Source organism: Oryctolagus cuniculus, chromosome 17 (assembly GCF_964237555.1).
Source record: "Oryctolagus cuniculus chromosome 17, mOryCun1.1, whole genome shotgun sequence".
Taxonomy (NCBI): Eukaryota; Metazoa; Chordata; class Mammalia; order Lagomorpha; family Leporidae; genus Oryctolagus; species Oryctolagus cuniculus.
The window spans coordinates 65,058,006-65,078,363 of record NC_091448.1 but is presented as its reverse complement, the minus strand read 5'-3'; the positions used below and the strand labels follow the sequence as shown (position 1 = coordinate 65,078,363).

The 20,358-nt window shown below is 58.9% G+C and overlaps 1 protein-coding gene and 1 pseudogene across 6 annotated transcripts in view; one reads left to right on the top strand and one right to left on the bottom strand.

Moving 5' to 3' along the window:
• The window catches only part of LOC138843139 (adenomatous polyposis coli protein 2-like), a 35,574-nt pseudogene extending 19,626 nt beyond the window's left edge, over positions 1-15,948 (top strand).
• The window catches only part of LOC138846302 (UPF0449 protein C19orf25 homolog), a 251,330-nt gene that overhangs the window by 194,710 nt on the left and 36,262 nt on the right, over positions 1-20,358 (bottom strand). For 2 of the 6 annotated variants that reach the window (XM_070061691.1, XM_070061690.1), the window contains exons 2-3: positions 20,137-20,250; positions 15,060-17,850 (exon numbers count right to left, since the gene is read on the bottom strand). The exons of 3 other annotated variants lie outside the window; for them this stretch is intronic. In XM_070061691.1, coding sequence (XP_069917792.1) covers positions 17,705-17,850; positions 20,137-20,248 — 258 coding nt within the window. In that variant the 5' untranslated portion in view covers positions 20,249-20,250 and the 3' untranslated portion in view covers positions 15,060-17,704. The remainder of the gene's footprint in view (positions 1-15,059; positions 17,851-20,136; positions 20,251-20,358) is intronic. One more of the 6 variants, XR_011383761.1, reaches the window with a different exon arrangement.

Sequence of the window (20,358 nt, the reverse complement as noted above, 5' to 3'; positions counted from 1 at the left end):
CCCACCCAGTCCGCACACCCAGCAAAGTTAGTAACATACCCGCTCGCCTGGGGAAGGCTGCGTTCGCGGAGACCGATCTTAGTTCCTGAAGGAGCCGCTCGCTATTGAAATCCTTCATCAGCCGCGCGGTGGGGAATGTTTCCCCCTCTTCGCGCTCTCCCTCCCTGATGAAATTGACAGTCTGCCTACATTAGCCGGGCACTCATTTGCATGATCAAAAGCAGATTCCTTCCAAGATGCGCGGTCTGCCTTCCCCTCCAAGCACAGGCATCTCCAAGGAAGCCCGAGAGATCAGAGCCGGGCTCTGCCACTGACTGTGCCCCCAGCTTAGCCAGGGACTGGCCTTGGCCGGGAGCAGGTGCAGTGGGGGCCCTGGGGGAGGGGCAGCCCGTCTGAGAGTTGGGAAGCAGCACCTGGCAGCCCGAGGCGCTGGCCCTGGCACAAGCCCCAGCACGGGAACGCGGAGCCTTTGGTGACAGATTACAGTAAGAGAGGCACGAGGGAGGTTCCCTGTGTGTGTGATTTCCTGAAAAGAGGCGCTGCAGCGCCCAGTCCCGGCACTTGGGGAGGTGGCTGGGTGTTAGGGCCTGGAGCCAGGGCGGCCGGGCCGTGGAATCAGAACTGCCATGCAATTCAGCAAGTCCACCTGAGCTGCCGTCTGTTCAGCCTCTGGACAGTGCATTTGGGGCTGTCAGGCAGTCTCCCCCGGGGAAGGAGACAGCTCCCAACACCCGGGGAGCCCCGTCTGCCCGGCCTGTGGCCCTGGGCTGTCTTGGCGCACACAGAACCCCCCGCACCAGTGCTGTGCCCCAGACCCTTATCATCCGCACCTGTCGCTCGTCCAAGTCTCCCCATGGGGCTGAGACCAGGACTTGCCCTTCAGAGGAAGCACAGGCTCAGAACTCGTGGCTCATCCAGCCCAGAGTATCACAAATAATATTTAATGACCGCCATGGTGTCGATCAAGATGAATGTAAGTCAGACTGGATTCAGGAGTATACCTCCCCTATTTATGTTTCTGCTGCTTTTCAAAGAAATTGCAAGTATTCTTGTGGGTGCCTCCTGAGCACTGGGCCTGCTCTGCCCCCTTGTCCCTGACAGCCACGGTGAGCAGTGGAGCCCGGCGTCCTGCAGACGGCCAACTGCGTGAGCACACAGCCGAGATTTGTAGGAGCTGGGCTCCCTCCCAGACAAAGCCCTGACTTGTGAACTTGGGAACTCGGGCTGCCAGGTGCTGCTTTCCAACTCTCAGGCTGCTCCTGCCCCAGGGGCCCCACTGGTCTCGTGGGAAGAGGCAGACATGGAACCAAGTAAATTAGGGCTTTGGGGGGGGGGGTCTAACAAGGGTCTCAAGGGAACCCGAAGCAAGGTCATGACACTTCAGGGTGTGCTTTGTAGAGGAGGTGAGTTTTGGATCGGGACCTGAATGTTCACGAGGAGATCCAGGTAAGGAGCTGACCTTGGCCATGTGGGGGACCTCTGGGGACCGTGAGGCCAGGTAGGAGTGGAAGGCAAAGGCACTGGAGGAGATGGGTTATATTGGCTCTCAGAGGCCATGAGAAAAATGGTTTCTGCCCCTCACAATGGGAAGTTATTGGATAGTTTAAGCGAGGGTGTGATTATATTGATTTGCCTTTATATATATTTTTTTTTAACAAAAGCCATTCTGAAAGCTGTATAGAATCTTGACTAGGGGTGGTAGCAAGTGAAGTGGAGACCAGACTGCGCTCTGTTGCAGAAGCTAGGGAGCAAGAGGGAGGTTTAAAGTAGGGCTGAGACACACTAGCAGAGGGTGAGATCTGGGGTTGGCAGCTGGGTCTGAGTCTTGGGATTCAGGAGGAGGACCGGGCCGGAGAGAGATTCAGAAGAAAACCAGGAAAACTTCCCAGAGGAAGCAGAGGTCAAGGGTCAGATGTCCCTGGCCCTGCCAAGGTGGGTCATGGGAGTCCCTGACGAGGGCCCCTCGGTGGAGGGAGGAGAGAGAGGCTGTCAGAGCAGCAGGCAAGGGCAGAAGTGGTCACTCCCCTTGCCAAACTGGCCCCGTCTCCACCACACGGCCGTCTCCACTGCACACAGATGGTCAGCGCATGTCCACGGTGCACTTGGCACAGTCCCAAGTCGGCCTCTCCAACCTCGCCAGGCTCCAGTCCTTGGCAAGAACTACACCACATTCACTTCGGAGCCTCGAGTCCTGGCCGACTGTTGGTCAGTCTCAACTCATGTCCAGCAGATCTGTATCCATCAGGGCATCCGTATCTCCCTCTGTCTCGGAGCTCCAGAGACTTGTAGGAGGCACTCATTCATTCATTCACTGGCTCATTCATTCATTCATGTCGTCCTGCCAGAGCAGGTAAAGTGATAGGTTTCTGGGGCTCCTTCCCAAACGTGTGGTATCATCGTCACTTTGCAGTAACAAATGCGCAAAAATTGACTAAGGACCTCTGTGTACCAAGCACTCCCCGCATGGCAGCAGCCCTGCGTCTGCCCGTGGGTGGTGCCCAGCCTGGAGGAGGCCTGGACCAGCACAGGCAGGAGAGCGAACAGCGAGGAGGAGAAGCATCCTGAAGGGGGAATCAGGACCCCTGGGGTTTTAATCGGGGGCTTGGTGCTGGCCCTAGGCACTGGGAATGAGGAGGCAGGAGAAGAAGAAGGTTCTAGAGGTGAGGATGACACAGACTGAGTCAGAGGGGCTGAGAGGTGCTCCGATGAGAAACAATCGGTGTGAAGCTCCGAGGTTTAGGCTGGAGAGAGACGGGGGCGTCCGGTCATCGCAATGCAGAGAGAAACTGCACCACCCGCCGAGCGTGTGTGGGGCAGATGGGGAGGACAAGGGGGTCAGGACGGCAGCTCAGGGCCTCTGAATTCAAAAGGGGTCCGAGAGAGCTGGGGCTGGGGGCACTGACCTGAAGTGGAGCCACAGAGGGCTGGGCTTACAAGACACATTTGCTGGTGGGAGAGGCGTCACGGGGGACGCACAGCAGAGCTGGATTTGAACCCGAGTCTCTCAGATGCCAAGTCCCGTGCTCACTGTTGGGCCCCAGGGCACCAGGGTGATGGCATGGCCGCTCAGAGCCTCTCAGGATTTCCCAGGGGTCTAACTTCTCACGGCGGGCTAAGCCGCTGCTGGCTGTGGACCGCGTCCCACCTCTCCTGCGGCTTCCTGTCAGCTTCCTGTTGATGTGCCAGGGAGGCAGCTGGGGACCGCGTCCCTGCCACTCGTGAGGGAGACCTGGCTGAAATTCCAGGCTCCTGGCTTTGGCCTGGCCCAGCCCTCTGTCTTGTTAGTGTCTGTGGAGTGAACTCGCAGATGGAAGATCTGTTTCTTCTCTCTGTCATTCCGTCTTCCAAGTAAATAAAACTGAGTAAATATTTAACTTTTCTTGAGGATCTGCTAATGGCAGTCCTTCAGAGCACACACCAAGGACCGGCCAGTGCTTCACAGCTCCTTAACACAGCCCTCTGTGACGGGGCAGACACCTGCAGCCACACGGTGGCCTTGCACCTGCCGGCCTCTGCACATACGGCCCAGCATCTGTGCTCTCGGCCTCACCAAGAGTGATGAGCCCAGGTGCCTGGGTCTTCCAGCCACTTTGAGTTCCCTCCTGCCCCTTGGCCTTGGGTCCCCAGTCCAGACCAGATTGCTGGTCGCTCAGCCAGGCCACACTCACCTGGAGGCTTAGGTCTCCCATTTTTTAATTTAAAATGTTAAAGATTTATCTTATAGGGTTACAGAGAAAGAGGGGGAGAGAGATCTTCCATTTGTTGGTTTACCCCCCAAATTTCAGCATCAGCTGGGACTGGACCAGGCCAAAGCCAAGAATTTGCATCTCCATCCGGGTCTCCCACATGATCATCAGGAGCCCAATTAAATGGGCCATCTTCCACTGCCTTCCCAGGCACATTGGCAAGGAGCTGGATCTGAAGTGGAGCAGCTGGGATTCAAGTCAGCACTCAAATGGGATGCTGGTTTTATAGGCGGTGGCTTAACCCTCTGTGCCACAACACAGAGGGTTGTAAGTCATTCTATTTGATTTTTTAGACAATGAAGGGAAGGCCAGCAGCCACTTAGTCATTCTGGTGAGCTCATTGGTTCCATATTTCTGCACTTCCTTTAGTTCAGTGTGGTATCTTTACTCTGGGGTTGACTTCCTTTGGAGTAGTAAAACAGAAACCAGTACTTTTGGGTTTCCAAGCTCCCTCTTCCTTGTTCAGTAGTAAGGAGTGCATTTCTTCACCAAACCACCAGAACAAAGTCCTGGGCTTCTTTCTGAGTGGACATATCCAGCCTTCACCTAACATCCCTGAGGTGCATCGTGGCTTATTGCTAGGCCTGGAGGACATGTATCTTAGCCAACTTTCTGTTACTGTGACTAAATACCTAAGGCAAGCTGCTTATGAAGAGAAAGGGTCACTGTTGAAGAGGTTCACAGTCCAAGATCAAGTGAGCGCCATTGTAAGGCCGCCACAAAACACACCAAACACCAGAGTAAGGGAAAGGGTTACTGGGGGAAACCCGACAGACCGGAGGGAAGGGGCGAAGAAGGAAAAAAGGGAGAAGGAGAGCGTAAGAGAGAGAGAGAGAGCGAAAAAGAGTAAGAGAGAGAGAGAGTAAGAATGAGACAGATTGAGAGAAAGAGACAGAGAGAGGGAGAGAGATCAGGAGATGGAGAGAAAGAGAGCTACATGTTCAGGAACAGGTCGTCTTAAACCTTTGCTGGGGGGTAGGCAGGGAAGTGGGAGCAGCCCTGGCTATGGAGGCTCCCATGCACCTGCCGAGGGCAGCCTCAAGTGCAGCCAGAGGCATGCACTGTGCATACACACGTTTACATGTGTGCACACACACGTGTACAGTGTTCCTCCAGCCGACGACTGGTCACGGTGACCCGGAGCCTGGGCACTGCGCTGTTTCTGCCTCCCTGAGACTGGAAGGCTTTAGCAGAGGAGGGAGAGGCCTGGGAGGGGGAAGTGATCTGTGGGGGCTGGCGGAGGAATGCGGATCCTAGCCCTGGGTCAGTGGCCCCTGGGTGACAGCCAGGGCCTCGGAGGGGGAGCAGCTCCCCACAGAGCCTGGGGAGGGGGCTGGGCGGTGCACTCCTCATAATCACGGCGCAATCAGCACTAATCAGCGCGTTCTTGAAATAGACCCAACTGGATGGGGAAGCGGGCGGCTGCGGCCGGCTTGCTCAACAGCAATCAGAGATGGCGATTTTAGATCTGCAGCAACAACAGCTCTTTGTCTGCATGCTGGGGGTCTCAGTGCTGCTCTGCCGAGCCCACCACGGGTGAGAGACAGAAACACCCCCTTGGGCCCATAGCTGCCCCAGCTGGGAGCAGGGGCTGTGCGGGCGCCCGGTCCAGCTGCCTGCAGGGTGAGGTCCATGCACTCCAGCACCACTACTGAGCACCTACTGTGCGCTGGGTGCACGTGCCGCTGCCTTGGGAAGAGGTGGGCTCCGTTCTGTAGTGACTGGAGGAGGGGCTCCCTGTAGGTTGCTCAGCTGAGAAGTGCCTGAGCTGGGGCGGCAGCCCCGTCTGTCACTCCCAGCTGTGTCTGTTGCTTTAAGGGATGGAGGTCTGTCGAGACACTGTCCCAGGTCACTGCAAACCCACACCCCCACGGCCCTCCCAGGCCTTGCAAAAATAGGGCTTACAGATCCCTACTGGCAGAGGGGGCCCAGCAAGGCTGTAGAGGGTGGTGAGGGGACTTGCCCTAGGTCACGGCAGAGTGCTGATGTCACTGAGCCGTGAGCGTCCTCCAAGGCCCATCCTTGCACCCATGCCTTCCCGCCACGGCCCTTCTGAGTGAGGCTGGGTACATGGAGATTCCCCGGACCAGGTGCTATGGGGGTGCTGGTGGGCCAGCCTCGCTCCCCCTTCTGTGGGGGGCACCCCCGATTTCCCTCAGGATGGTAGCACTCAGGCCCCCACAGTGGCATCAGGTGAGGCTGGGGGTGCTCTGCTGTAGCCACCCAGCTATGAGCACCAATCGGTGGGAGACAAGGAGTCACAGGGCTGGTGGGGAGGGGCTGCATGGGAGGTGACAGCGTGGGCGGGTGGGGAGGGGAGGCCACGCAACAGGCCAGTGACAGTGGAAGGTCGAAGGTCGGCAGAGCAGCAGGGGACAGAGGGAGGGGTGAGCCTGAGGGTCACAGGAGGCAGAGCAAGGTGGCTCAGGGCTCAGAAGCGAGCAGTGTGGTGACGCGGTTCCTACCTGGGCCGCCCGGGGCCACCCACCACTCCTCTTCTGGGCCCCCTTCCAGACCCCCACAGCTGCGGTGCGCCTTCCCCTTGCTCCGGGGTGACAAGAGCCCCCTGCCAGGCTCCCAGCTGCCACTCAAGCCCCATGCAGCCACTGGAAGGGCTCCATTAAGACAGAGATCAGCACATGTCCCTCTCTGCCCCCACCCCCATCAATGGCTGCCAAAGACCCCGAGGCCCCCCTGACCTCATCACCACCATCACTGTCACATCACCTTCTGCCACTCACCTTGGCTCATCTTGCTCTGGCCTGCTGGCCTCCTAGCTGAGCCATGAGCACTACAGAGATGCTTCCGCCCCAGGGCCTTTGCACACGCTGCTCCGGCACCTGCAGCCACAGGTTCCTTCCCTCGCCTGCCCAGCGATACTTTCCCTGCCCAGTCTATCCAGAGTCCCAGCTGGCCCCGCCTTTTCCGGGCCCTCCCCTTCTCTCCCTGCTTTATTTCAGTCACATCATTTTACCGAGCTCTGCAATCCTCAAAGCCGGCATTGTCTTGTCTCCTTTCACTCAACACCAGTTGCCTTGGCGCCCAGTCACGACGTGGTTGGATGGTGGTGGAGGTGGGGGTCCCAGGAGAGGAACTTGGTGGGGGAGACTGAGTTTGAGCCACGATGGCCAAAACCACAGGGCCATCCACGTGGCAGCCAGGTGGGCAGGCGCCTGTCTTGGTTTCCTCATCTGTCCACTGGACTGAGCATCCCAGCTCCCAGGGGGTGTGGGGTGCCAGCTGATGGGCAGAGCAGTTCAGGGTGGCAAGCACTCCGCCACACTAGGCCATGCAATGGTGTGGGGCAGCTCCTGCTGCCTCCTGCCCCTCCCCCAGCCTGCCACAGGAGAACTGTGTCCCCCTCCTGCTGTGCCTTGGCTTGTTGCCAGGGCCAGGAGAGTTTTTTGCAAAATAGCTTCTAGGGCTCTGCTTTGGGGATTGGGAGCCCCAGAGGCGTCCTCTGTTGAGAAAACAACTCGGTGACACTGAGAAAAGTGCAGAAAACCTGCGCGAGCCGCGAGCTGAAATCTCCCCAGACCAGTGTCACTCCCGTGACTGTTAGTTGTCGGAAATGCAATCAACTCTTCAGGAAGGCATCAATTCATATTCAGTAAAATGACTGATTCAGCCATAGATAAATGTCGATGGGGACATGAAGAGCATGGAGCCTTCATAAACTTCCAGTAAAATAGTGCAGCCAATATGGACAGTAATTCGGCAGTTTCTCAGCATGTTCTACATGTGACTGTTTATTGCCTCAGCAGTTTCTCTCCCAGGTATGCCACTAAAAGATACAAAATCCACATGCCCATAAAGGTTCCCTGCAGTGGTATTCATGAAAGCCAAATATGAAAGCAACCCAAACACTAATGTGTAAGAAAAACAGTGCGCAGTGTATCTTTTACAATGACAGAATTTGGCAATAAAATTAATTAAGAAATGAAAAACCACTAAAATAATGAAAGTCAAAATTTTTTTAAAAAAAGAGAAAAATTAGAAGCAAAATCCTACACATTGTAGCACCTCCAAAAATGGGCAAAAACTGAGTTTGGAGCTTATAGTGATGTTTCCAGCTAACTTGGATGAGAAAGCAATAAAGAACTGCTCAAAGGGAGATCTGAAAACTCCGAATGTGATGAGAACCATAAATAATAAACACACAAGTAATAGAGTGAGTATATGCCTTCAAAAGATTTGTTCTTAAAATAAGATTCAAAGCATAGAAAAAATTGAATATAAGAAAATAAACAAGTGTAGTTTTAAGGTTTATTTTAGAGGTTTGCCTGTATGCCTATTGGTGAATGTGAATTATATACAGAACAAATCTAAGACTATTTTTTAAAGATTTATTTAGTCATTTGAAAGCCAGAGTTACACAGAGAGAGGACAGGCAGAGAGAAGCAGAGGTCCTGCACCAGCTGGTTCACTCCACAATTGGCCACAATAGGTAGAGCTGCACCGATTCGAAGCCAGGAGCCAGGAGCTAGCAGCTTCCTCCTGGTCCCCATGCGGGTACAGGGGCTCAGGGACTTGGGCCATCCCCTACTGGTTTCCCAGGCCATAGCAGAGAGCTGGATCAGAAGTGGAGCAGCTGGGACTCAAACCGGTGTCCATATGGGAAGCCGATAGTACAGATGTTAGCTTTACCCACCACACCACCGGCCTCAATCTAAGACTATTTTTACCATGCTATCTGCTGCCCCTCCCGCCTATTATTTTACTTCCAATTCTTTTAAATTATCAATATGGCTAATCAAATCTCTGTGCATCATTGACTTATATTCTGAGTAATTATGAAGATTGACAATAATTGTGATGCAATTTTGTTTTAGAGCCAGAGTGAAGAGTTTAGAACACTGTGAGAATGGCAATGAATTGAAAGTACTCTTTTTTATGCTACTTGACTATTAAAAATAAAGTTTAGGCAAATATTTCTTCTAAAGTGTTTTTAGTGAGTATTAGACATCCTGATTCAGACTTTTTGCTAGTGAAATATGTTCACTGTCCCACCTTGGAGAAATGAAATGTGTAGATTATACTCCCATGCAAAGTTGGTTAATGGACTCTGTAATGCCCTTCCAAAAGCTTATTGACAACATTTTGCCTTCATTTGGAAAATTAATGAAAGTGAAAGATAATTATGTATGTGTGGATTATCCATGAGAACAGCTCTAAACTTCACTATCTGAAACCTCAATGATCAGAGTAGTCTTCATTTTGACTGTTTTGCCTTGGCTTTCTTTCCTTTTTACTAGGATAAATGTCTTTTCAAATGAGGGCTGGGTTAGATTAGCACTTTTCTACAAAAGATTCCAGATTTTTAAGTGTTTATTAAGGTAGTTATGGGGGTTTGTGTGCTTGGGTCACAATTTGAAAGAACTCAATTGATATAGGGCATGTCACTAAACTGTTAACATTATTGTCATTAGCAGTATTGCTAAGTATTTTATTTTTGTCTTATTGTTCCTCATTTTATTCTTGGCTTTTGATGTTTTGAAAATTTACAGCAGGAAACCATAAGAAACTATGGACTGTTGCATTTGAAGGTTTATGTATTTATTTTAAATTTCATGTTTGTAAACAGTGCTGGTATTTCTTTTGCTTTATTTTTAGTACAATCGAATTTCACTAAGAAGTGACAGCTGGCAGTGCATGTACCTCAGCATAGACAGGCAATCTAAATAGTAAGGTTGGGTACTCTGGGCTTATTGCTATACAGTGCCAAGTCTCTTTGAGAGAATGGATGACAAACATCTTTAGCTTCCAATCAGTGAAATTTCTGTCTTTTTAACAGGCAGAGTGGATGGTTAGAGAGAGAGAAAGGTCTTCCTTTTCCTTGGTTCACCCCCAAATGGCTGCTACAGCTGGTGTGCTGCAGCTGGCGCACTGCGCCGATCCAAAGCCAGGAGCCAGGTGCTTCTCCTGGTCTCCCATGCGGGTGCAGGGCCCAAGCACTTGGGCCATCCTCCACTGCACTCCCGGACCACAGCAGAGAGCTGGACTGGAAGAGGAGCAACCAGGACAGAATCTGGTGCCCCAACCAGGACTAGAACCTGGGTGCCGGCGCTGCAGGTGAGCCGTGGTGCTGGAGAAATTTCTGTCTTAAAAATCCAAAATTTTGAGGCCAGCACAGTGTCCTGGTGGGTAAAGTTGCTGCTTGTAGTGCTAGCATCCCATATAAGTGCTGGGTTGAGTCCCAGATGCTCCACCTCTGATCCAGCACCTGGGAAAGCAGTGGAAGTTTGCTGAAGTACTTGGTCCCTGTATCCACAAGGGAAACCCAAAAGCTGCTGGATCCTGGCTTCAGATTAGCTCATTTCCAGCTATTGTGGCCATTTGGGAAGTGAACCAGCAGATGGAACATCTCTCTCTCTCTCTCACCGTCTGTAACTTTGCCTTTCAAGTAAATACATAAATCTTTGAAAATGAAATAGTCCAGAATTTAACAACTGCAAATGTACTATTTTATTTCTTTTTAATCATAATGTACAACCTTAAAATAAGTCAGACAAGACTCACTTTTTTTTTTTGACAGGCAGAGTGGACAGTGAGAGAGAGAGACAGAGAGAAAGGTCTTCCTTTGCCGTTGGTTCACCCTCCAATGGCCGCCGCGGCCGGCGCGCTGCGGCCGGCGCACCACGCTGATCCGATGGCAGGAGCCAGGAGCCAGGTGCTTTTCCTGGTCTCCCATGGGGTGCAGGGCCCAAGCACCTGGGCCATCCTCCACTGCACTCCCTGGCCACAGCAGAGAGCTGGCCTGGAAGAGGGGCAACCGGGACAGAATCCGGCGCCCTGACCAGGACTAGAACCCGGTGTGCCGGCGCCGCTAGGCGGAGGATTAGCCTAGTGAGCTGCGGCGCCGGCCCAAGACTCACTTTCAATACTGGGTTGTACAAAAACAACAAGGGATTCATAGGAGATTGCTTAGCAAAAATAAAGAAGGGCACATTGAGAAGATTTTAGAAACATGGAATTGAAAGATAAGTATTTCTACAAAAATATTTAAATCTATGCATAGTTTTATCATAGTACATTTTTCTATCAACATTTAAGACTCATCAGATCGCATCATGAAAACACAGTATTACTTTTTTCCAATATAAGAACATTACATCAGCATCACAGTTATCTGATTTCATGCATATTTATTGTTGTTCAGCCATGCATTTCTTTGCAACTTAATGAGCAATGATTACTTCATTTTTTCCACATGTCAGACATGTCCAAGAAACAAAGGAGGGCAAATGACTGGGTCTTTTCTTTGGTCATTATTAAAAGCGATTAAGGAAACATAAGTAAAAGTCAAAAAAAATCTATTTCAGGAATTAAAACAGAATCATTCTTTTGTAGGAACTATAGTCTTTACCAACCTACTTAGAGAAATGTGTGAAATTCCTGAGTAAAATTATGACTACATAGATCAAAATCTATCATATTTTGAAAATCAAATTCACAAAAACACAAATATAACATAAAATAGAAAACCTCATACATAAACCAAGTACGTTAAATCACATTTTGAAAATTGCAACTAAGAAAAAAAGTTAAACAATCAAAATTTCAGGCTTACAGGTATATTTCAAACTTCTAAGGAAGAAAAAGGAAACCTGTTTCCCAAACCTATGCAAATGGAAATAAGCTAGGAATAGCTTTAATTTCTTTTGGAAAATCAGCATTATGTTGATGATGATGATGGAAGTGTACCAGGATTTGAAATGATTTTTAAAAGCATACCTTTCATAAGCAGATACAAATATCATAAGCAAAGTATTATTATTATTATTTTTGAATTTCAATTTAAAATTTATTTGAGAAACGCAGAGACACACCACCACCACCCCTCCCACCTGCTGGTCCAGCCCCCAAATGCCCACAAAGGCTGCCCTAACCCCGGAGAGCTGGGCGGGGCCGTCTGTTCTGGCCACCCAATCCCGGGAGGGTGGGCGGGGCCGTCTGTTCCGGTCACACCTGACCCCGCCCCCACTTCCCCCACCCAGGCAGGTGCTCCGCGACCACAAACTGCCTGCAGACGCTGCTGCAGCACCTGACCTCGCACAGCCTGACCATCGTGAGCAACGCGTGCGGCACGCTCTGGAAACTGTCCGCCCGCAGCGCGCGGGACCAGGAGCTGGTGTGGGACCTGGGCACCGTGGGCATGCTGCGCAACCTGCTGGCCCACCGGCCCGCCAAGCACCAGGCGGCCGCCACGGTCGTGTCCCCCCCGCACTTGCGTGCCCAGCCTCTACGTGCGCAAGCAGTGGGCGCTGGAGATGGAGCTCGGCCCAGCACCTGGGCCGGGCGCACCCACTGCTCTGGCTCAAAGCGGCCCACACCAGCCTCTCCAACGACAGCCTCAATAGCGGCAGCACCAGTGACGGCTACTGACCGCGGGAGCACAAGCGGCCCTGCCAGCTGGCCGCGCTGGCCAAGCACCGCGAGGAGCTCCTGGGCGGGCAGCCGCGGCCCGCTGGGCTCGACCTCGACCTGCGGGGCGGCCAGGCCGAGGGGCCCACCCGGGACGCCGCCGGCGCCAGCGCCTGCGTGCGCACCATCAAGCTGTCGCCCACCTATCAGCACGTGCCGCTGCTGGAGGCCGCGGGCAGGGCAGGCGCGGGGGCCCCCTGCGGCCCCAAGGCGCCCCCCGCGGCTTGGAAGCAGGCCTGGCTGCTGGTGGAGGGCCTGAGCCAGGTGCCCGAGAAGCTGGGGGCCACCCGGACAGCTGCGGCCAGCAGGGCGCTGCAGAGGCTGGTGGCGCAGGAGGGGCCCATCTCGCTGTCCCACTGCAGCTCGCTGTCCTCGACAGGATGCCCAGGCCCCAGCGAGGCCGGAGACTTGGACAGCAACTCCTCCCTCGAGGGCCTGGAGGAGGCCGGCCCCGAAGAGGTGGAGCTGGACCGGGCGTGGCGCGGGCCGGGGCCTGACCTTGGAGGATGTCACGCCATCCAGCTGTGTGCAGGAGACACCGCTGGTGCTGAGCCGCTGGAGCTCCGTGAGCTCCCTGGGCAGCTTTGAGAGCCCGGCCATTGCCAGCTCCACCCCCAGGGACCCCTGCAGCGGGCTGGGCAGCGGCAAGGTGAGCCCCAGCAAGCTGCCTGACAGCCCCGGGCAGGCCATGCCGCCCAGCCTCAGCAAGGCGCCGCCGGCCGCGCCGCCCGGCCAGCCCCAGAGCAGCCAGTTCAGCCTGCAGTGGGAGAGCTACGTGAAGCGCTTCCTGGACACCGCCGACTGCCACGAGCGCTGCCACCTGCCTCCGAGCTGGACGCCGGCAGCGTCAGCTTCACTGTGGAGAAGCCGGAGGAGAACTTCTCCTGTGCCTCCAGCCTCGGTGCGCTCACCCTGCACGAGCACTACCTGGAGCTGCTGCTGCTGCTGACCGCGGCGCCGGCGGGGGTCGCGGTGGCGCCGGCCACCGCCGGTGAGAAGAGGATGTGAGACGACAGGAGGGGCCGGCGTCCGCGGGCTCCCAGACCCGCAAGGCCGCGGACCAGGAGCTGGAGCTGCTGCGCGCTGCCCGTCCAGGTCTACATGCTGGGGCCCGCCCCGGCCCTGAAGGACGACTTGTGCACTGACTCGGCCGAGGGCACGCCTGTCAACTTCTCCAGCGCCGAGTCCCTCAGCGAGGAGACCCTGCAAGGGCCCCCCCAGGGAGCAGCCCCAGGGGGCCGGCTGGACAGGCAGGAGCCCGCCGGCCTCGTGGCCCCCCGCCAGCCAGGTCTCCGGGCACCTGCTTAAGGCCAGGGTCGCCGGCCGGAGCCTGGAGCAGGTCCGGGGCACAGGGAGGATCCGGCCGGGCTGGAGCTGCCCCTGGGCCGGCTCCCAAGTGCCCACTTGGACCGGGGTGGGGGGGGAAGGGGGGAGGCAGTCCCTGTGCCTCACGACGCCCACGAGGAGGCCGTGTACTGCTTCTACGACTCTGACGAGGTGCCCTCCTTGGCCGAGCCGCCCCATCCCGCAGGCCCTGAAGCAGGGCAGGAAGGAGGCGCCGGGTCCCAGCCAAAGCAGCCGCTCTGGCCCAGCCGCCCCCACCCCCGGGGCCCAGCCCCGGCTGATCACCGATAAGACCCTACCTTGCTACTCCCTGAGCTCCTCGGCTACCTCGCTCAAGGCTGTGAGCGACCGGCCAGCCACCTGGGAGCCTGGAGCCCACGGTCACCCAGGCCCCGCACCGAGGAGGCGGGCGTGACAGCTCCCCCAGCCCGCGCTCCGAGGAGGCACTCCCGCACTGCTGCATTGGCTCAGCCATGTCCAGGTGCAGGCCCTCGGCCTCTGGCCTCCAGCGCTGCAAGGCTGGAGGGCAGGACAAGCGGCCAGCAGAGGCGCCCCGGGACTGCGGCGAGGAGGCGGCCGGCTCAGACCGGGCCTCCGACCTGGACAGCGTCCAGTGGCACACCATCCAGGAGGGCGCCAATTCCATCCTCACGTGGCTGCACCAGGCAGCCGCGGCGGCCCCCCGCGAGGCGGCCTCCGAGTCCGACTAGCTCCTGTCCCTGGGGTCTGCTCTGTCCATGGACCCCTCCCCACAGCTATCCAAGCGCAGGAGCAGGCACCAGCCCGGGGCCGGGGCAGGGAGGGCAGTGCCCGGCGGCCAGAGAAACGGAGCCTGGCCTCAGCCAAGAGCGCGCGAGCCCCCGCGCCCCTGGCGGCCCGGAGAAGCCGCGCGCTGTTCAGTAGGTAGCAGCGGGGGTGCCGGCCGTTCTCCAGGGGCGGACAGTGATCTACGTGCCCAGCCCGGCCACCCGGCCCCAGCCCAAAGCTGTCCCTGGCCCCGGGCCACACTGAGGGAGGCGGCGGAGCCCCCCAGCCCGGCACAGACAGCAGCCGCAGGCAAGGCGCCAGCGCCCAGGAAGCAGCGCTCTTGGAGCCTGCACCTGCCGGGCAAGATCTCGGAGCTGGTGGCGCTGAGCCATCCCCCCAGGAGCACCACCACCCCTGCTCCTCTGGCCAAGACCCCTTCTCAAGCTCCTCCCAGACCTCGCCCGCCTCTCAGCCTCTGCCCAGGAAGTCGCCCCCCTCCACCCCAGCTGCAGGGTCTCTGCCCGGCCCGGCAGCCCCCCGCGTGCCCAAGACGCTGGCACGGGCCCTGCTGGCCAAGCACCACAAGACACGGAAGTCGCCCGTGCGGATCCCGTTCATGCAGAGGCCGGTCAGGCGCGGGCCGCCGCCGCTGGCCAGGTCCGCCCCAGAGCCGAGCCCCAGAGGCCGCGAGGGGGCGGCGGGGGCGCGTGGGGGCCGACTGGGCCTGGTGCGCGTGGCCTCCGCCCGCTCCAGCGGCAGCGAGTCCTCGGACCGCTCGGGCTTCCGGCGCCAACTGACCTTCTTCAAGGAGTGGCCTGGCTTCCTGCGTCTCCGGCGCACGGAGCTGCTGTCCGACTCCGCCTCCACCTCCCAGGACGCGTCGCCCCGCCGCGGCCGGCCCGCGCTCCCCGCCGTCTTCCTCTGCTCTTCGCGCTGCGACGAGCTGAGGGCGGCCCGCAGGTAACAGCCGACCCGGCCAGGGTCATGTCCCGGCCCGGCCCGCGCGCGCCCCAGCGCACCAGCTGCGAGAGCCCTTCGCGCCTGCCCGTGAGCGCCCCCGTGCGGCCGGTGGAGGTCAAGCGCTGCTCCTCCCTGCCCCACGTCAGCGTGGCCCGCAGGCCCGATGGCGCGGCCCCGGGAGCCCCCCCACCCCCAGCGCACACCACCGGAGCCACCAGAGCGACGGCGAGGCGCGGCCACTGCCCAGGGTGGTCGCGCCAGGTACGACATGGCGGCGCATCCGGGACGAGGACGTCGCGCACATCCTGCACAGCACCCTGCCCGCCTTGGCCCTGCCACTCCGGGGCGCCTCGCCGGAGGAGGGCCCCGCCGGCCCCCCGCTGCAGAAGACCAGCGACGTCTTGGTGCAGACAGAAGAGGTGGCCCAGCCCAAGACCAATGCCAGCGCGTCCCTGAGCCTGGAGAGCAGGGAGTAGCCCCCCGCGCCAACCAGCGCCCAGGCCAACCCTCCTGGGCAGCGACATGCATTGGCCGATCCTGGCCAAGGGCCCTGCCTCCGCGCCTTTCGCCTTTCGCCCACGAGGGCTTGGGTATCACCGTGGGGGGCTTTCCTGCCAGCCGGCACGGCTCCCCTAGCCACACAGCGCGCATCCCGCCCTTCAACTACGTGCCCAGCCCCATGGTGACGAGGGACAGGATTCCTCGGGGGATGCTGAAGTCGGGCTAACCCTGCTGCCCTGGGACGCCACTGCCCGGCCAAGGCAGGGTGGGCAAGGCAGGCGTGTGTGTGTGTGGGGGGGCTGGCTCTGTGCCTCCCTCCCAGCTTTCTCTGAATGGACCACGTGGACAACACAAGGACCACGGGACCCCAGGGCCATCACAGCCCAGGAGCCTGAACGCAGCAGGAGAGGGGGCCCCGCAGCCCTGCCCACCTCCACGGAGGAGCGCGCTGTAGAGAGAGCCAGCGACCTCTTTCCTGCAGCATCCGGCTGGGGGAAGGGCACCTGCGGGTGGCCGCCCAGCAGTGCTACCCCAGCACCCCATCCCCCAGGAGGGGGCTCCACCTGCTGTATCCTGTCCTCCACATCCTTGGGCCTTGGCCAGACAGCCGCAGGCAGCAACCCAAGCGGGCGCCCCCTTCAGGCCCCACCTGTGCCCCGCAGGACACAGCCCAGGAGGAGTAGGGGTGGCCCCCAAGCTCCAGGGCGCACCCCAGGTGCCACGCACTTCCTTCTAGGCCACACTGCCAAGCAGGGGTCCTGGGGAGCCTGGGGCAGCCAGCCAGAAGATGACCAGCAGCGGGGGTGAGGCAGTGCTTGAGGCCTCGGCACACAGGGACTGCTGGGTGTCCTCAGGCCTGGGGCTCAGGGCTGCTCCTGGAGCAGTGAGGGGGAGACGCAGGCACAGCTCACCCCGCCCAGTGTGGGGAGATCACAGAGTGACCTTTGGGCAATGGAGCTGAGGTGGGGCTGCAGGCCCTGTCCTGGGGACCGGGTCTTGCCCAGCCCCTGACCCTGGACACCAGTTACCCCCCGGCCATTCCCAGGGCCACTCAGGATGGGCGGCCACTTGGCGGCCTTCCCTCCGCCCACCCACCTGTTCCTCATGCCCTGCACCATCTGTCCCACGTGTACTTAGCGCACCGCCTGCCAGCACCCCATGTAAAGCCGCGGGCTCGCGGAAGGACCACGCCCCCCCAACCCGTGTTGCACAACTTTAATAAAGGTAGCTGTCCAGTCGCCTCTGCTGCATGAGCAGGGCGGGGCAGGCCTCCCACGCCGGCCACAAGCAGGGAGGCCAGGGGTCCCTGCTGGCCGGGAAGACTGTCCCACTGGGGCATCTCTGTCCGGCTCCGTCCTTGGCTGTGGCCCAGGCTCTGTCAGGCCTGACAGTGCCCGGTGGGCTGGGGGGGGGTGGCTCTCTGCCCCGGCTGAGCGGCTGTGGCTGGGGTCTCTGAGGCTCAGGCAGCAGAAGAGAAACTCCTGTGGCCCTGGGGCTCGGCCCTGCCCCTCGGGACGCAGAGGACCGGGAGCCGGTGTGGCCTCTGTCCCAGGGAGGGCGTCCAGGGCCTGGCCCGTGTCCGCTCTGCTGTCTGCTGCATCAGCCTCTCCCACAGCAATGAAGGGGTGGCTCCTGCCCAAGAGTGCAGCATGAGGCCCGTGGGGCCCCGCCAGGAAAGCCAGCTCCCCCTCTCGGCCAGGGAGTGGTGCGCCGGGCCAGCACCAGGCAAGGGAGCACAGAGTGACCCCGTGAGATGGGCAGAGTCCGCTGGGGGAAGGTGGTCCCGGGCACCCACACAGGTCCACTGCGGGGAGGTGGTCCCGGGCGGCCACACAGGGTCCGCTGGGGGAAGGTGGTCCCGGGTGCCCATACAGGGTCCAGCCTGGGCCCAGGGTGGGGAAGGGCCCAGGTCAGCTGGAGGAGGCACCAGGCAGCACCGTGCACATCATGTGGCAAATGTCCAGCTCCAGCTCAGCACCGGCTCACTGCAGGCCCTGGCACTGCTGCCTCAGCCCCTCGCCTGCCCGCTGCAGCTGCGTTTTGGGGGCCATGTAGGCCCGGCACTGCTGGTACAGCCGCTCCTGCTGAGCCTCGGGGTCCTCACTCTTCCTGGGGTCTCCTGGGGGGTCTGGGACAGCATGAGGAAGAGTCAGTCACAAGGAAACCCCCGAGACCAGAGCCACCCAGCAGGAGGGAGGCCAGCCTGGGGACGCGGGTGCCTGTAGACCCCTGCACAGCACAAGCCCACCCTGGCGGCCTGGGCACCCCACAGTCACTCTTGGGGGCCCATACATGACCTGGCGCCTCACACGCCAGCCGAAGCACACCAATCTCAATAGCGGGGTCCCTGCCACCCACACGGAGCTCTGGGTTCCCACATTCCTGCTGCACCTGTCTCTCACATTGTTCTAGAAATGCTCTCCTCAGCAATGATGGAAACAGCAGGGCCCACACTGGGGCTGCCGGCTGCTGCCAGCAGGGAACCGGATCAGATGCCGAGCGGCCCAGATCACAGGCAGCGGCTTCACCCTCCATGCCACAGACCCGGCCCCTCTCAGGGCCCTGTCCCTGAGGAAGGCCAGGGCCAAGGGTGGCCCCGAGAGATGGACAGGGCCTGTTGTGGGGGGAGCAGTCCTGGGCACCCACACAGCCCAGCTGGCGCCCTGGCCAGGGAAGAAGGGGCCCAGGTCAGCCCGAGGCAGCAGAATGTAATTTGTTTTTTTTTTTTTTTGCCAAATGGGCTGTGGCACTTCCTAGGAAGATGCACCCCGAGCGAGGCTGCATGGGGGGTTGTAGGGGAGCATGGCCATGACCCTCAGAGGCAGCGATGGGATGGCAGTGTGCTGACACACGTGGTCCATGACCCGCCAACACACACATGGTCCACGATCCCCCCATGCGGTCCACGACCCCCCCACACACACCTGGTCCAGGACCCCACACACGTGGTCCACGACCCCCACACACACAGTCCACAACCCCACACACGTGGTCCATGATCCACACACACATGGCCCACAACCCCACACAAACACACACATGGTCCACGACCCCCCCACACATGTGGTCCATGACTTCCCATGTGGTCCAGGTCCCTCCTCCAGGGCTGGAGCAGCAGCAGGAAGACAGGCAGCCTGGCCTCACCTGGTCAGCAAACACGTTTTGCTGAAAGGAGGGAGCAGGTCTGCTCCTGTGGCCCTACAGCTGCCAGCACCTCCCTGGCCATGGCCGGGAACCTGGCCTCGAACCTCGGCCAGACGCCTGCTCCCTACAGGAGACTCGCGACAGACAAAAGGCAGCCAGCGACTGAAACGCAGCTCAGCCCGGGTTCCGCCAGGTGCCCTGTCCCACAGAACCTCTGGCAGACGGCAGCAGCCCATGGTGATGCCGAGCAACCCCGGGTCACACAGAGCACGGCACAGAATGTGGTAGTACAGCTGGGCTTGTTTAATTCATCTGACGGGAGGGGAGAGAGGGAGAGGGAGAGGGAGAGGGAGAGGGAGAGGGAGAGAGAGAGAGAGAGAGAGAGAGAGAGAGAGAGAGAGAACAGGGAAGGAGGGAGGGAGAGAGAGAGAGGGAGAGAGAGAGAAAGAGGGAGAGAGGGAGAGAGAGATCCTCTATCTGTGGTTAACTCCCCAAATGGCCACAACAGCCGGGGCTGGGCCAGGCCAGAGCCAGGTGCTCCCTCCAGGTCCCACATGGGCACAGGGCCCCAGTATAACTTAATTCTAAAAAGTAGGCTCCCGGGGCCAGCGCTGTGGTGTAGCAGTAAAGCTGCTGCCTGGGACTCTGGCATCCCATAGGGGCGCCAGTTCAAGTCCCGGCTGCTCCACTTCTGATCCAGCTCTTTGCTGTGCGCTGGGAGAGCAGTGGAGGATGCCCCAAGTGCTTGGGCCCCTGCACCCGTGTGGGAGACTCGGATGGAGCTCCTGGCTCCTGGTCAGCCCAGCTCCGGCCGCTGCAGCCATTTGGGGAGCGAACCAGCGGACGGATCTCCCTCTGTCTCTAATGTCTTTTTCAAAAAAGAAAGAAAGAGAAAGAACAGTAGGTTCCCATAGAATCCTCAGGCCTCGGTCCACGGGGCACGTCCAGGGAGGGCGGGGGCGGCGCTCTGGGTCCGTCTGGGCCCAGGGCTCAGTACAGCTGAGCACCTCGCAGAGACCACAGAGTCCACGCCAACCCTGCATGCAGAACCCTGTCCTCGCAACCCCACTTCTCAGCTCCACCCCAGGCTGGGTCAGAGACCCCTGCAACCTCCACCATGGCCCCTGTCCCACGGCACACTCCCCCTCCGTTAATGGAGCCAATGCCTTCCTCAGCCCCAGGGCCACGCACGGGACCCAAGGTCCTGCCCAGCCACCGCTCCTGAGGCCTTGGGTCCAACCCCTGCCCTGCCCTGGCCCGAGCCCCCTACCTTCCAGGGCCAGCGCAGTGAAGACAGGGTCTTGGGCCGGTGCCCTGCGCACGTCCTCCAGGATCTGCTCCACCGTGGGCAGCACCACGCACTTCTTGGCCTTGGAGCCCATGCCTGCAGGTGGCAGACTAGGCCGTTACAAGGCGCGTCCCCGTCTCGGCCACTGCCTGGTGAGGCCCTGCACACCTGGGAGCCTGCCCTGCCCTGGCCACAAGGGGTGGC